Source organism: Fringilla coelebs, assembly GCF_963513975.1.
Source record: "Fringilla coelebs genome assembly, chromosome: 1".
Classification (NCBI taxonomy): Eukaryota; Metazoa; Chordata; class Aves; order Passeriformes; family Fringillidae; genus Fringilla; species Fringilla coelebs.
The window spans coordinates 65616101-65633213 of NC_140028.1; the positions used below are offsets into that span (position 1 = coordinate 65616101).

General features: G+C 40.1%; 2 protein-coding genes across 3 annotated transcripts in view; one reads left to right on the forward strand and one right to left on the reverse strand.

Annotated features, from left to right (window-relative positions):
• The first annotated feature begins 1357 nt into the window (after positions 1-1357).
• Positions 1358-13537, forward strand: ZNF830 (zinc finger protein 830). Its single transcript, XM_084218010.1, has 10 exons — positions 1358-1492; positions 1600-1699; positions 2734-2854; positions 3392-3425; positions 4606-4817; positions 5182-5272; positions 5939-6002; positions 8974-9054; positions 10357-10433; positions 12191-13537. The coding sequence occupies exons 1-10, from the start codon at positions 1371-1373 to the stop codon at positions 12372-12374; spliced, it is 1086 nt and encodes a 361-aa protein (XP_084074136.1). The 5' UTR covers positions 1358-1370; the 3' UTR covers positions 12375-13537.
• The window catches only part of LOC311160838 (poly(rC)-binding protein 3-like), a gene marked incomplete at its 3' end in the record, with an annotated part of 136998 nt that continues 128898 nt past the window's right edge, over positions 9014-17113 (reverse strand). Inside the window, exons 13-14 of one of the 2 annotated variants that reach the window (XR_014616607.1) lie at positions 9821-9937; positions 9014-9090 (exon numbers count right to left, since the gene is read on the reverse strand). Coding sequence is in view for 1 of the 2 variants with exons in the window: in XM_084217948.1 (XP_084074074.1) it covers positions 9877-9937 (61 nt within the window). Of the gene's footprint in view, positions 9938-17113 lie in introns of both variants that reach the window. The other variant, XM_084217948.1, reaches the window with a different exon arrangement.

The window sequence follows — 17113 nt, forward strand, 5'->3', positions numbered from 1 at the left end:
ACATTATAGCCTTAAATTCAGTAAAAGCCAGCGTCTGTGCTTTTCAAAAGTGCAGCAGACTGCAATTGTGGGAGGAAGGGGAAGGAAGATGTGATTTTAAATATTCTTCAGAGTTTGTAAATATAAATAATCAAGCTTAAGCTATAGTCTCACTGATTCTGTAGTTCAGGTGTACTGGGATACCTGTTTTGCTACTGAATCGTTTCCTCAGCCCAACGATCTGCCGTGATCATGTCAAAACAGAAGTTACTCCCTTTTGCCTTAGTTGCACTTATCCCATCGTCTTCCTCCGGTTGCTGTGTTGCTCTGGCTGTGTTTACAGACTTTGGATTTGCCGTCCTGGCAAAATGTACCATAGGATTTGTCTTTTATCAAAATGGAAATTGAATTGCACACGCCCTTGGCCCGTTCTCTCTCCCAGATCCCGTGGGCTGGTGTGAGAAGAACCAAACCCGACTCAGGGAAATGTGGAGTCTGGAGCCATGGGATGAGTTGCTCTCTGGAAACAGCACAAAATTATAGTGGCATCCTCCATGACCAAGTCCTCTGGAAGGTAGTGTCACTGTAAGCCTGGAGCAACACTTTTTGACTTCTAATGGACACTCTTGGTTTGGAGTGGAGCAATTGACACCATGGAAGTTGGCACTAGATTTTGTTTTTATTTTTTTGGTTTACTCACATTATTGTACTGTGATAAATGAAGAATAAACCATGGAAAGTTCTCTGCTGTCCTTGGTCATGTTGTAGTCACTAAATTCTGTATTTGGGCTGTATTTTAGTGGAGAAGGCTCTGGCTGGTGCTGCCGTGTGCACCATGCAGGGCAGCAAGTGGGGCCTCCCAGAGGGTGCCTGATTTGGGGCCTCCAGTGTTCCCAGGATTGGCAATGACACAGAATTGTAAAAAAGCTGGGCTGGTTGGTTTAAAAAAAAAAAAAAAAATTAAAGTACTTTACACGGTTGTGTTGCACACCGTGCACTGGAACAGGCTGTCCAGAGAGGCTGTGGAGTCTTCCTGATTGAAGATTTTAAAGAACCATCTGGACACAGTCCTGTGCCAGGCAGGTTGGACCAGCTGACCCTCCGTGATGCCTTCCAACCTGACCCACCCGGTGATTCTGTGTTTTCTGGATCTGACATATGGGCTGTGACGTTTATTATTGTTTTACTTATTTCAGTGGTTTGGCCTGAGGGTTGGGGTACGTTTTATTCAGAGCCGTGTCCCACAGCTGGCCGGCCGTGTCTCTGTGGTGCTCCGAAGGCTGACCTGAAGCTCCCGCCCAGCACGCGGATCCCGGCCCGCCCCTCCCTTCCCGGCGCGCTCCCGCAGCGTCACCGCGCGCGCCGCGCCCGCCCTCGCGCGCCGGGGAAAGATGGCGGCGGCCGGGGCGGGCGCGGGGCGGAAGCAGGTGCGGCAGGAGGAGCTGCGGCGCCTCATGAGGGAAAAGCAGCGCCAGAACGCCGGCAAGAAGCGCATCGACTCGCCCTTCGCCAAATATCCTCGGCACCGGGCTCCCGAGAGCTCGGCAAGGAGGCTGGGAGGGATGGGTGGCGGGAGGGGGTCCGCGTCCCGCACGGTGCTTCCCTTAACGCGGCCGGCACGTACAACAGCCTGGGGCACCTGAGCTGCTCCCTGTGCAACGCGCCCGTGAAGGGCGAGCTGCTGTGGCAGACCCACGTCCTGGGCAAGCAGCACCGGGAGGTGAGCGGCGCCGCGGAGGGTCTCGGCCGGGCTTTGTTGTTGGGGCGCACCGGGACAGCGCTCGGGAAGGGGAGGCGCTGGGGAGAGGCCGCGCCGCCGGAACGGGGGCCTGGGGTTCGCTGCTCCGGGCTCTGTGCGGGAGCGGGAGCGGCGGAGCGCCCGCCGGGATGAGGGTGGGAGCCCGCCTGGCTGTTCCGTCTGGCTGCTGTTCTCTTAAAGCCCATGCGGGGCTTGTAAAGCCAGCCCTTAGAAAGGGGGTCCAGTGTCTTTCAGGGTGCGCTCCTCCGGTGAAGCAGTTCCCACCGTAGCGACAGCTTTTGGCTGTCACTTGTCTGCAGCTCCGACTTGGACCCGGCCCTCCACCCTTCCCGGGCTTGCTCGGGGGTCTGTGAGCTGCCGAGTGACAGCTTATGCGGGGTTAAGGAAATTAACTTTTTTTTCTCTTTGTAATTCAGTAGTAAAGATAAAGAAGTTGTAAAGCAAGTCAGGAAGTTTGTAACTTGGATGCGACCCAGTTTTTTTTTTTTATTATTCTTTTAAGTTCTGCTGCTACTTCTTAGCAAAAACTTAAAGACTCTGTTTAATTTTACAAGTACTCAGGAAAAGACCAAAGGAACAGAGGGGGTTCATTGCCTGCATTCAGACTAGATGACTGTGGCAAGGCAGGGTGATGTCTTTCATGATGTTAAGATGTTAGGTTTTAATTTTAAAATATTCCAGAACCTTAGAATAAATCCAGCCTTCCTGCTCTTCTCTCCAGTACCTTACTGCTGTCAGTGTCACTGCTCTGTCTTTTCTTTCTTACTGTACAGCCTCCCTTGTGTGAGTGTCAGTTCCTCTTTCTCTATGTCACATCATTCCAGAGGCTGGCAGAAACACTGGTCTTGTTTTGGAACCTGTGGTGTCTATTTCAGTGATACAGTTCTAGAAAGGTATCAGCTCACTTTGATGAGCTGTTGTAAAAGTTCTGTGTTTTAAGCTGCAATCCAGAAGTTACTGCTAGTAACGTGTCCCGAATTTTTATTTCTTTACAGAGAGTTGCAGAATTAAAAGGCACAAAGCAGACGGCCACTGGCTCAGCTGCTGGCACATCATCTCATCCTGTCAAGAGAAAAACAGTTGAGACAGAAAATACAGACCTAAAGAGAGTAAAAGGTAATGAGAGGGAAATGCTTGCCAGAATCTGTCCATTTTACATCTTGAATGTTTTTGGTTTGTTTTGTTCCTGTGGAAGCCAGTATGAATACACCAGACTGTTCAGTTAATGTCAGCCCATTGCTGCTGAAAAGGGGAAAAGTTTGCTTGCTCTTTCTCTGTGAGTTCTGTGTCAGGAGAAAACAGTGCTTTTGGAAGTTTACCTGGTTTTCTTCTGTGTTATTGGGTTAAATTAGGTCATGGAATTGTGGGCTTGGCCCAAATAGATCGAGAAGCAGTGTAAATTAAGCAGTAGGAGCACTTGCCTAGAAGTGGTGTTACTCCTTTTCAGTGGAATCAAGTCACTGGTTTTCCTCAAATCATGCACCAAAGTTCTTGCCAAAGGAAAGACAGTTAATTTTTTCTCTTGATGCTACCAGCCATGTAAATATATATGTTAAATATGTATGCATTTGGGGACTTGGTGCTGTCATAGAAGCCTTAGGGATGTTTCTTTTAAAAACATGGATTTTAAGAAGTTTCTTGGCTGTTGTACAGGTACAGATGAAAAGCCGCATGCGTCTTCGTCAGGGTAAGTAGATCTTGTTATTACATAGGAATTTTTTCTAACTAACAGTGGCTGCATTCTCATCTAACTCTTCCATGTCTCTGCTTTCTAGACAAGGGCAAAGGTTCAGAGAGTCAGCAGATCCCTGCTTCTGCCTGTTCTCTAGCAGAGCTGTATAGTCCTGAACATGGCAGCATCTTCCTGGGTGGAGATAATTGTATCAACTCTTAAGATTCTCTGAGAAAACAGGAACTGTTTTACTGTCACTGACAAACTTTAAAGGATTGATATGCGGTGCTATTACACAGCTTGAACAAAACCAGATTGTAGCATGTACTCTAATAATGCTGATGTCCTAAAGAAGAGGTGGCAGTCTGAAATTAAGACAAATTTTCAGTGTATAATTAAATTATATTTATTAACAAAAACTACTAACAAGTGACAGTTCTTCATTAGGATGGTTCTTGTCACCTAAAATTCATGTAGGTGCATATGCTGCAGTTGAACGTGTACAAATATAGGACTCTATTTGACTTCAAGGGGTTGGGTTAAGCATCTCAACTGCCCCTAAAAATTTCTGATGGTATTCAGACATCTTTGTAGGATTGGCAGATGTCAGGTGACACTTGTGGGTCTCCTCTGCACTTCATAGAATAAGTTACTACCTTGCATAGGTACCACATGCTGTTTCCCTGTAGGAATTTGAGTTTGTGTGCAAAGTTAACACTTGAGAAGTTTGTCCATTTTTCAACTTGTTGGTATAATTAGTTTAAAATGTAATGTGGAAAAATGTTTGGCTTGCAGGCTGCAGCTATTCCAGCAAATCTGTGTTTTCTCATTGCTGAGCCTGTGTGGCTCTTCTAAATTGCAGTCCTGGACAGCACTAGGTACCCAAAATCAGTAGCAAATTACTTAGTAGGTGGAAAAAGGATTACTTTAACCACCATTCCAATTTGTTAAGGGTTATTTTTATTAATGTGAATATGCAAATGGATAAATGGATCTCAAATATGTTTTTAGAATGAACCTGTGCATTTCTAGGGAACTTAAAATGAGAGCCCCAAGTGTGTGCTGCCTTCAGACAGTGGCTGTGTTGGCAGCTGTGCAGTTCAGGGCGTTGCTCACAGAGGGACTGGGCTGCTGGTGCTGGACTGGAGTCATTGCTGTGAAGTTTCTAATAGTTGTGTTGTGGGCTCTTTACCAGGCTGCCAGCAGATTTTTTTGATGAAGCAGAGCAAGACAGTGCCAGTGTACGGCTTTCCAAGGGCCCAGGTCCCAGTTTATTGTCAGGGAATTACGATGACGATGATGATGATGAAGAGGACGAACAAGAGCAATCAAGCAAATCTTCTGTTGTGCATAAAACTGAAATTCCGCCTCCAACTCAAGAAGTAATAGCTAATTCTCTGCCTGCAGGTAATGCTGACTGAAATAGCAATTAGTGATTCTTAGTAATTAATAGTAATTCTCTGTAAGGAGAAGCTGTGATTTAACTGATGACGAAAGGTTTTTATTTTATTTTTCTAATTATTGCCATTAGGTGATGGTGAGGGTGTGTAATACTGGAAGTAGAGATATACTATCAAAGAATCTCCTGTTTTTGTGTGGTGATTGCTTATTGATGTTATGTTCTTGTTGTTTGAGGCTGCCAAGGGAAGTAACATCTGGCTGTTCTTCCCTTGATTCAGTAAGGTACTAACTGAAATGCCTGTGTAGTAGGAATTTAGAAAATGCCTCAACAGCTGTTCTTTTTGTCATAGACTTCTGTCCTTTCCTATAGACTTTTTTGACACCAAAACTCCAGCTACTCCTATAGTATCCCATTCAGGATCCATACAGAAAGCAGAGATACAAGAGAAGGTAATTGAAAGGTAAGCAGTCAAATCAAATATTGATAGTCTTAGCAATTGTAAACAAACATTTGTCTTCCAGGAAATAGAGACTGTGATCCCTTAGAACTTACTGTTATGTTACATTCAGAGTAGTTTGTATATATGTGAGGCTCAGGCATTATTTCAGATAGGCATCTTGCACCCTAGGGACAGGAGAAGAGGTGGAGCAATGTCATACAGAGTCTGTTTGACCTCTCTTTGCAAATTTTAACACAGGGTACTGTGGGAGCTTCATGTCAACCACTGCTTTCCACTGTTTAAAGGAAACTGCTTGTTGTGTAGTAATGGTTCAGCTCACTTGAGCACTTCTTTAGACTGTGCTTTAGTCTTTCAGAAGTAGAATCTCTGCTGTTACAATGTTTGGGTGTTCAGCACACTGGAAAGAACAGTTTAAGAAGCATAAGCTACAGTCTTGTTTTAACAGTGAGACTTAAACCTTTCTGTGCAGTTCCTTCAAAGCAAGGAAAGATCAAGCTGAAGGGGGAGGTTTTGATGGTTGTAGATAAAACTAAGGGCTTAAAAAACTTGCTGTGTTTCTACATATTTATACAAAAGATTATGAATTTCGTTCTTGACTATTTTTAACTCTGCAATAAAGCAGATTGTAAAGTGTTAACTTGGGCTGATAGTAATCAAATATTTCAGGAAAGAAAACACTGCTGAAGCTTTGCCAGAAGGTTTCTTTGATGATCCTGAAGTGGATGCAAAAGTAAGCGATCTCCTTGTTTTATGCTACTGGATTTATTTCTGCCAGTTGAAATGATTTGCTGAGTAGTAAGGATGCTTTTCCAGGTAATCAGTCATACTGGAATATAAGAAAGTGACTGAACTATTTAGACTAGAATAGACTATTTCAGTTGGAAGTGACCTATAATAATCATCTAGTCCAACTGCCTGAAAACGTCAGGGTTGAACGGAAGGTAAAACTTGTTCTTAAGGGCTCTGTCCAAATGCCTTTTAAGCACTGACTGGCTTAGGCCATCGGCCACCTCTCCAGGAAGGCTTTTCCAGTGTTTGCCCACCCTCTTGGTAAAGAAATGCTTCTTCCTACTGCCCAGTCTGCCTCCCCTGGTGCAGCTTTAAATATTCATTTGTGCGAATTAGAAAACATGAAAAGGGATGGAGGTGGGCAGGAAGAGCTTGTTAAACCTATCTCTTGGAAAGTATTTTTGATTATGGTTCCTCTGTGACTCTTAAAGAAATGTCATTTGTTGGTTGGAATACTGAACTGAGATTTGGACAATCTACCTTTATTTCTGTGAGTCATCCCAGGAAAAGCAGTTCACTTAATTTGTACGTTCAGTTTTGCCTTGGAATTGGGGATATCACAGTTCTATAATGTCCTTTGTGAGATCCTGCTGAAAAGTGTTGAGTCACTGTGTGACTGATGGGTGCATCCTGTTGGAATGAAAACAGCTCCATTATGGCACATGCTGTCATCTCTAGTGCTGGTTACACCACAAGAGTGAACCTGGTCTTCAGCCCTCTCGTCTTTTACCATTTGGGGTTTTATGATGCTCAGAAAAGAAAAGAAATATGGGTATTCACCTTGTTTCCCCAAAAAAGCCCCACAACTAAAAATCTTGAAATTCAAAAACATTCATACTTCCTTCAGCTTGCATGGTGCCAAAGATGACCAAAATAAACATTGCTATTTGAAATACAAATCTTTTTAGTTTCGTTTTGTCAAATTTGCCACAGATTTGATGGCTTTCTTTATTGAAATATAGTGCTGTAGGCCTAAGTCTTTTTTATTTTCTTTGAGTATGTTTCCTTGTTCACACAGTGGAAGGCTGCTGGTGTATTTAAATGGCATTGTGAGGCCAAGCCATGACATCTAATTTGGAGACCTTCCAAATAACGCTTCTTCATGTTCAGTTAGTCCCACTTACCCAGCTAACAAGCTTAGGTGTTTTATTTGCTCTGGCAAGACTCTTTTGGCACTACACATGCCCAGGTGTTGCCATAAGTGAATAGTTTTGAATAATGATATTTTGAATATTGAAGTATGTAGCTGAAAAAGCCATCCTTTGGCTGTTTTTTTTTGTGGGTTTCTTTTTGTTTGTTTGTTTGTTTTGTTTTGTGTCTAATTGAAGTAGTACATTTTTCAAATACTTTGTTTCGTCACAAGTAGGGAATGCAGGAATGCCTAGCAGGGAAGGGGAATCTGCTTGTATCTGTGAGAACACTGGTTAGTGACCTTTGTTCTGGTTATTGCATCCATGGATAAATTTACAAGTGGTTACTTGTTCCATTGAATTGCTTGGAGAGGCTCTTCCTTTTAATCAGCACTTTCTGAGTGTAAGTAATACTCAGAGGAAGGAAAATGTGACATCACTTATATTGAGGTGGCTGCAGTGGTTCTGTGTTGGAATCATACACAAAATAATTATTTGAAGAATTAACTGGGCATTTGAAAGGGAGATTGTGGGTGTAAAAAATGATTGTTATTTGCATCAGGTACTTGTAGAGCATATACATTTTGGATTAGATAAATATTTCAAGAAAAAATAATAACTTTAGTGTTTAAATTTATTGTAAGAAATACAAATAATTATGAATTACAAAAGACAACCACAATGCATAATAACACAGTACATACACATATGATAGAAATAATAACAGAACAGAAAAATGAAATGATGACTATTACTTCCCATGATGAGTTTGCTTGGAAGCTTCTAATTTATTCTATAAACTTAATTCATACTACTTGATTTTGTATAATCACTCAGGAACAAAACACACCAAACTGTTATCTTTACTAAGGTGATGACTGACATGTCACCAAAAGAGCAGAATGAATAAAGGGAAAATAAAACTAATGCAAAAAGATGGTGTCATGACTTATTATGTTCAAACTGCTTAGTTCTCCTAGCTATATAATTTCTACCCAGTCCTGAGTCAGGCATAATCTGTCCTCTAAAATACATTATATGCCACATCTTCCAGTCTTGAATTGTGTAAGCTTCAATTACACAGGTAGACTACCTTGTTTATTTATTTGCATTAAAAGCACAATCTGGCTTTGATTACCTTGGCTGTAGATCTTAAACACATTCTCACCACGACTATTTTTCAGACTTCATGTCTTAGTACTAAATGCCATCTACCACAGAATAAAAAGCTTTGCATGTCATTAAAATTGGTTTGTAGCTGTACAGTTTCTTCTGTTAGCCAACAAAGTTAGACTAGATTTGAAATACAGTCAGGCTATCTAACACCAGCATACTAATGACTGAAAGGTTTGATATTTTATGTTATGCCAAAGGCAAACAATTCACTGCTTTTTGGCTTGTGAGATGGCTACTGTATGCAATTGTGCAGGCAGCTTACAGAAGAATTTAATAGTTATCACCTAACACAGTGAAATGGCAGACCATCAGACTCTGTAACTTCTGTTACTCCAGACATTCCACACCAGCCACTTTTAGTCAATAATTATTCTTTAATGCTGCAGTCATGGATGTTGGTTAATCCAGGAGTAGAGTCAGATTTTTCTTCTGAAACCATTGTGCAGCTGCACTCTCTCACTCATATCCATTACTTAAACTGAAATTCATCAACCAGACTTCTCTGGTAACACAGCATAATTTTTCATATTTCTCCTGGTTTTTTTACAGTGTCCCAAAGAGTCATTAGACTTAAATTGTTAATTTATAAATTTCCATGTTCTTTAGGTGAGAAAAGTTGATGCTCCAAAGGATCAGATGGACAAAGAATGGGATGAATTTCAAAAGGCAATGCGACAGGTCAACACAGTAAGTAATGGAATCTATATTTATTGATTCTAAATACTATACACAATAAGGAAAACAACAGTTTCATGCAGCTCTGCAGAATGGCTGACATCTGCATTTGTCAGCTGGTTGTTTCAATGCAGTGTGTGGTTAAATGCACTTTATAAATGAGCAAAGGGTTCTTTGTATTTTCCACTTGAATGACATTAAGATGAAAACTTCTAATCAAGTCATATGTATCTAGTTACATTTGTTACACTGTACTTTATTTAAATACTATTTAGCTAGCATATACCTCAGATCAGTGTCCTGTATTCAAACAGGACACAACTGTGGGCTCTTCTTTAGCTCTATATTCATACTTTAACTTCTAAAAACACTACCCATTTGTCTGTCTTTTTATAAAAGTATCTATAAAGTGTAGGTAACCTGGATTTCATGTTTAATTTAAATGCACTGGAAATGAGCTCCAAAATCTGGGAGGGTGACAAAAGTTTTGAGACACGTAAATTGGCCAGGTTTTTTGTACTTCAATTTTTTACTGTTTACCATTGCATGGAAAGTCTTCCTGCAGCAGGTGTTTATCTGCCCTTGTACAATTTAAAGATTACCTGGTGTTCTCAATCTTCCCCTAGAGTATTTGCTATCCTTTTAATTATTTTAATTATTTTAATTGTAAATAGTCAACTGCTGAGAAAAGTGGTGCAGAAAAATGTATCATTGCTCATTTTAAAGCAGTCAGCACTATAAACAGAGCAAATGTTCATACAAAAGCGGTGGTGGATACATTTTGCTAGCATAAGCCATTCAGATAATTCTTCAGCTTAGGAGGAATCTTCTCAGTTATGCGTGGACCATTGATTGCATAGCATCTCCCAGACATTCAGATTTGAGAAAGTATATGCTGAAAAAAATAACAGGTTAGAAACACTTCGGGATCCAGTGCGAATATTTAAACAGTATGTTCAATAAGTGGTGTGTATTTCAGTCCCAAGCACTGGGATAGAGCTCTCATTTCAGCCTCAGACTGTGGGTATGTGTCGTTCGTTTATGCTCACTTTCAAATTGCAGAGTATTGAAAATTTCCAAAGATTAACCCCAAAGCAGTCAAAATTGTTTTGATTTTAAGAAAAAGCATTTCCATTTCAAATTAAACCAGACCATTTTTTTGTCTGTATTTGCCCTTGTAAAGATGGGAATATACATAGAGGAGATTGACACTAACTTCAGGTGGAGGGGAGCAGGGGAGGACACAGACATTGTAAAGGAGTGGAAGTGGAATTCAGGATGAAGGTGAATTTTCTCAGTGCTTTTCTGGTTTAGATTTCAGAAGCAATAGTGGCAGAAGATGATGAGGAGGGACGACTAGATCGCCAGATTGGAGAAATTGATGAGCAGATGTAAGTAGATCAATTTTTCCTCAAATTCTCTGTTCTCTAGCAGTAATGGATTGCTCTTTGACTAGAGGGATAAAAACACTTTTAATCTGCGATACTACCTTTCATTAATTTGAATATTTGAAGGACAGACTCCCTTAAATTGCAGAATGATACCTAATAAAGACATGGATTTGGATACAAACTTTTGTAACTTTCTCCAAAGAGAGAATGCCCTGGAATCACTGAAAGTACAGAAGGCAAATTCTTGGAACACACTGTCCCTCTTCCCCTGTCAGGTGGCTTAATGTCTTAATTTGTATTTCCCTGGGTATTTTGATTGATGTAGAATTTATGTGAACATTTTAAAGAAACATTTCTCTACTGAAAATATCCTGTCCTGTGGCAAACCCTCATTAATTCTAGTAGAAGTTTACTTAAAGGTATTGTGGACTGATGCACTTCATTACATGAAGCAGTTTGTTTGGTTTTGTTTTGCTGAAATGGGAACTGTGGTGGTTGGATGGGCATTGGTTTAAACTCAAGCAACCTGAAATACAGCTCAGTAGAACAGTTTATTACCATTTTCCTGTAGCTCAACAGACTGATAATGGCAATAGTAGCAACTCAGAAAGAAAGACACTAAAAATTAAAGCAACACTTCAACCCTCTGGGCAGATTTCCATACTGCACATAATCAGTGTATGGTAACAACAGCATTGGTTTCAAACTGAACTTTGCTATTACAGGAATGTCTTTTAACAATGTTAGTGTAAGAACTTTGCTATTACAGGAATGTCTTTTAACAATGTTAGTGTAATTCTGCAGAGGGCTTGAGCTAAACCTGCCTCTCTTTGAGGATTTATTTTTCTCACTAACTAAGGCTGCTGTAAGTACATAGAACTAAATTCAGAAATTTGTAGAGTGCTTCAAGTTTTAACTGTAATTATTTTTCCCCAGAATAAAAGTTCCAAAAACATTTTTAAAGACTTTTTGTAACTTTTGACTTCTGAGTGTATTCAAATGCAGGCTATTTCAAATTAAGTTGAAAATGAAATAAATTCCTTGGCCTTCAAATCTTCAGCTATGTAAGAATCATATTGGTAATATGCCAGAGGAAACAGGATGCAGACAGTAACCCCTCCATGTTGACTCTTCTGAGCAACTAAGAATGAAAGGGGCAAAGGAGAATTTAAATCAGGCTGGTACTACTTGGCATTTTCAAAAAAATATTCTGTTTAAAGTGGCTAGAATGACAATTCAAGGAGAGAACTTTTTAAGTTAATGATAACCTGAAACTTTTGGATTGTGCTTACTTAAAATGTTCTGTTACAGCAGAGAGGAAGAAGATAAAGAATCTGAACACTGTGCTGCTTTTTTTATTTTCAGAGATGCCACCACTAAGTTATCAAAATTGATAATTGATGTCACACCTTTCTTTTATGAAAACCATATGTGGAGCAAAGAATGGTGTTCCTTCTTGTGTGGAAGTGGATATTGGTGATGTGCTTTTTGAAAAATGGTTTGTGACTGTATTGCAGTTGTTAAGTATTTGGATTAGGTCTCATTGCTAGAGAATTGACCAAACCTCTCCTCGGTCTGTTTTCACCCGATGAGTACTGAGAAGGTGCACTAGCATCTTGAAAGCTTATTTCTTTTTCACTGTTGGGAAGCTGTAAAGCTTCTTTATCCAAAGTTGTCGAAGCAAAATGCAGCACTGGAGGTGATCACATTAATGTGGAAAGGCCCCAAATGTTAACAGGTGTTTCACTTTCCAACAGTGAATGTTACCGCCGTGTCGAGCATTTGCGGAACCGCCAGGACGAGATAAAGGAGAAGTTAAAGGAAGCCATGAGATTAAGAGCAGCACAAGAGAAAGAGGAGGAGGATGTTGGTAGTGAAGATGAAGAAGAACTGCAGGATTTGCTGTCACAAGACTGGCGGGTGAAAGGGGCTTTGTTGTAGCATTTCTGCAATGTGGTTGACACTCTTTTTATCTGTGGTCTTGGTTCCATTGTTAGAAGGGAGATTCTTTTGTTAAATATTTATTTAAAGAGGATTGTGAGGTAAAGAGCCAAGCTTATTAAAAAAAAATTTTGTAGATCTACAGTAGTGTATTACTTGTTGTAAAAACTGTATATTGCATATGTTTTACAATACTGAATGCACCTTTCTTATTAAAATGACTGGTTTCCTACCAGAAGTATTTTAGTGGGATTAATAAATCTGTAAAGAATCTCTAGGCTTTGGAAGCATTTGCTCAGTTTGGTAATTTTGAGAGTTGGCTTATTGTCTATATTAGTCCATAGTCTACAAAGTTTTCCCAGATTGAGGGTTTAGTGAAAGGGAAATATTGTGCATTTATGTTTTCTTAAAATTTGTAGGTGCCCTTCTGTCCATTGCCCCAGTTCCCAATAAAACGTGTACTTTTTTTTTTAGGGTCTGTTACAGTTTCTCTGTGTATATAACAACAAAGCTCAGAAATGCTGAGCTACAGTTTCTCCACAGTGCATAGCCTGTAATGTGCCATAGCACTGCTGGATATTTTTCTTTATAGTCTCCTGTTTTGCTTAGTGCAGCCACCATGTAGCATATCTCACACTTCTTGAACCAGAGGGATGAGAACGCAGTGGTTACATATCTGCATCACTTAATGAAAGGGTGACAAAATGCCTGAGAGGAACGTACTGCCCTGGAAACTGAGGAGGTAAAATAATAACTGCAAATACTGGAAATTTTCTTAAAATAATATCTTAGGCACAGAAAGCATCTAAAATTGATTCTGTTCTGATAAACACAGATTAGGTAAAACCAAGAACCAACAAACTTGACAAGACTGGGACATGGAAGGCAGAGCTACCTTTGGTAAGTGTCTATTTTTCTTTTTTTTTTTTTTTTTTTTTACTTTTGTAAATCTTCCAATACTTCAAATTTGCTGAGGACTTTTTAAAAATAAGAGGGATGTGTGGCTTGATTGATATCAAAAAGTAAAGTTGTTACGAAATTCCAGTTCCTTGCCTGAGAGATGAATATCAACCAAGCAATAACGATTAGAACAAAACTTAGATGTTTTATTTGCCTGTTTTGGGGGAAATATTTGATATGGCAGAAGCCCTTTCCTTATAGTGAGATGCTTTTTTATCACTCCCAATTTCTGTGATCCTTGGGTTCAGCTCTTCCTGTTTATAAACCTGTCAAAATTCAGGCAATGGTCCCTAGCAGTTTATTGCATCCACACTTTCCTGCTCACACGTGCTGGCTTACAGCTGTTAGTAAGAGGAAGTGTAAGTAGCTGTTGCTGCTGAAATGTTTGATGTGACACTGAAGTCCTACATGAATTAGAACTGTCACTGAGATAGCAACATTCAGAGAGTATTGAAATACAGAGTAAGTGTTCAGAGAATATTGAAATAAATAACGTTTGGACAAGTTGGAGAAAAATTAGTTGGACCAAAACTGAAATAAAATGTCTTTGTGTAGCATGAAACATTCAAACATCAATGTCTAAGGTGCCTGTCATGCTGCAGTAGAAGATCTCTAGATCCATTTATCCCTGCAAAGAGAACTTCCAGCTGAGAGCATGGTGCAGTATTAACAGGACAGTTTTCTCAAAACAAACCAAAACACATTCCCCCAGTTTCCCTCTGAGAAAAGCTAAGCTAAGTTTGTGATTGTTCTGTTTATCTTTGCTTTTCACTGACCCCACACACCAAAGCACACAAGCTGGTTAACATTTAAACTTCAGAACCACTCTGCATTTGGCTTAATTTCAGAGAAACAGATGTAATGAATGTCAGGTTACACTGAACATCATGGATATGCGTGTTTTGACAGTATAAAAATGCTAATCTCTGAGTCTGTAAATTACACTTCCTTTTTGTACATTTTTCTGTAATTTTACTTTCATCTTGCACAGAAATCTGCAAATCGTGGTTTCAGCTGTGGAAGAGTAGGAAATTAACTGAGCATTAAAACACTTCATCTGTTTTAGTCCAGTTGCCTTCATCTTTAGAGGTATCTTGGGGTAAGAAGCTAAAAGCAGTGAGTTTAGTTACAATGCAGGATCTTGAACATTCAAATCCAAACCAGTGCACCCCATTGTTACTAGGAGGGAGAAGAGGCAGGAATAAACACCAGATCACTCATCATTCTATTTGTTCTCCTTGCATAACTTGCTGAAAGGGAAACATGGACCAGCGAGGGGGTGTTTGCATTGCTGGGGAAGTGGCAGCATCCATCCTTCTTGGTTGTGTTTTGTTTAGGAGTTGGTGCTCTTTTCCTTGGAGGAATCTCACAGATCTCCAAACAGTGTTTTATCCAAGTTTTTTACAGCTTACTGCATACAACTGTACCTTTCTTCAGCATTTGGAACAAAGCTTTTAGAGAGCTTTGTGAAGATGATGGGAGTGTCTTTGTCCCTTGTGACCACTGACATGCATGTGCTGTCATAGCAAGAGGGCAAGAAATCCTCCCGCTTTTTAGCAATGAAAGTAGCATGGCTATAAGAGAGAAGTATCGTAACCTCCTTTAGTAGTCAAGCTAATTTATTAAGGGGAATAATCTCCTGTATCTTAGAAAAACATAGGGATAATTAGTTTCTAATCTTAAATATGTCTTCAGTTTTAGAAAACAATTTTATGTACTTCTGATGAGCTATTCAGATAGATAATTAACCAGAGGAAATGATTGTTTTTAAAAATATGTACTTAATTTCTTTCTCACTTCTTAACTTCCTTTAATTCTGTTTCTTAACAATAAAGATGAAAGTAATCCTAATAACTAGCTATGTCAATAAGCACTAATAAAAATGAAAATTTAATTGGAATTAGGAAGATTGTTTTAATTCTCTGATCTGCAGGACTTGCAGAAAACTGAAATATTTGAGTTAGGGAGGAAGACATTTGTAATCCTTATTTACTCAAATAATAATGGAAAGCTGTCCAAACTTAGGAACTGTGGAATTTCATGCCACCAAAAAGTAGTTGAGATTCCCCAGCTCGGTGGTTTTGGAGCTGGTAAGTGACTTCCAGGGGCAGAATGCGTGTGTCTGCATGTTTGAAATGGAGTTCCAGGGAGCAGCTCACTGTAGCTACAGCTGCTGGTAGTGAGCTCTCCTCTGGCAAGGCAAGTAGTCACCTATGGTACCTGCTGTGGTAATTGCTGTGTTAACTTCCCTTCTGCCCTGAAGAAATAAGCTGCTGCTGTCATGGCTTACATGTGGAACGAGGTCTGTATTTGGTACAGAGGAGCCCAAAAGTGACCATACAAAACCAACAAACCCAAATAACAGCAAACCAATGTTCTCATTTGCTAACATGATTGTTCTTCCTCTACTACAGCATTTAATTTTAAAATTTGCTTCAAATTGCAAATACTGATTGAAAAGAACATTGATGTTAGCTTTGGCCAGGCCCCCTGCCAATAAATCCAATTTGAAGAGAGACAAATTTTGCTTATTACATTCCACTGTAATTAGATTCGCTGCATTTTATCATCTTAAAAACACTGAGCTAGAAATTAGAAAAGCCATATTACTAAAATATTTTCAGCAGTTAAAAATACTTTTTTTCTTATAATCCATAAAGGTTGCCTTAGAAAATCTGACATTCAGCCTGCATGAATCATCTTGTAGGTGTCATTAGAAACCTCAGTGTGAGTATGTAATGTTACAGAAATTCCCTTTTGTTAGGTACCATCAAATGACTTTGAATCTTTAATTTCAGTTACTGTCATAAGACACATGCCAGTCTGTAGGGGGACAGGACACTGATGCAGAAACTGATTTAATCAACATTACTGCTTTCCTTCCTGGAACCAAGGAATTAAGTACACTTCAGTGCCAAGAAGGGCAGTGTGTACTTACATCCCTAGAAAGTGTTGCTTGGCCCAAGAGATGGAAATTTCAGGTGTGAAGCAGTTTTTCAGTATCTGCCTTCATTTGATCTTCACCAGTTCATTAGAATTATCCTGGCCTGATAGCTGGGAAAAGAAATGCAAGCAGTTCCTTTGTGTAGACATCTAAACCAGGTCTTTCTTCCAAAAATACAGTGGAGGTACTAATGCCTTGCACCATTGGTGGCTGCAGAAGTTACAGGGGATAGAAGAGGTCTCTGTTCAAATCCTTCCTTTCGATGCTGTACTTTGAATACTCACTTTGTGTCACCTGACAATGACAGTCTTCCCTGCAGAAGCTTGCCACTGTTGAGCTACTGGATCTGTGAGCACTGTGCCTTTCAGATAATCATGACACTCACTCTAGAAGGGGAAGGTCCTGTCCCAAGAATACAATGCTGAATACAGTGCTGAAATACATTCAGCTGGTATTAAGGCTGTGGTAGAAATTGGATTTTCAGACTGTTTTGTGAAACTTGACAAACAGCACCTTGCCTGTGCAGCCTTCTGAAGCTGAGGCACTTCCCAGGTGTTTCTGTTCATGGCACCAGTGAGACACTGCTGCTTCCTAGGAGCTTGCCTGGCCCAAATGTGAACCTTGGGGTCCACAGATGCCTTCTGGCTATGCCTGAGAACAGAAATCACTCTGTATTAGCAGAGCTCTAACTTTGTTTATTTTCCTTCTGGTTTCGGCTAGCATTCATGCTGTCAGTGCTTTTTCACTCGAGAAACACAACAGAGCTGCTTGAATTAATTTGAGATGTTTCCAGAAACCTAATTCCAATTTGATGACGCAAAAGCTGCGGAATTTG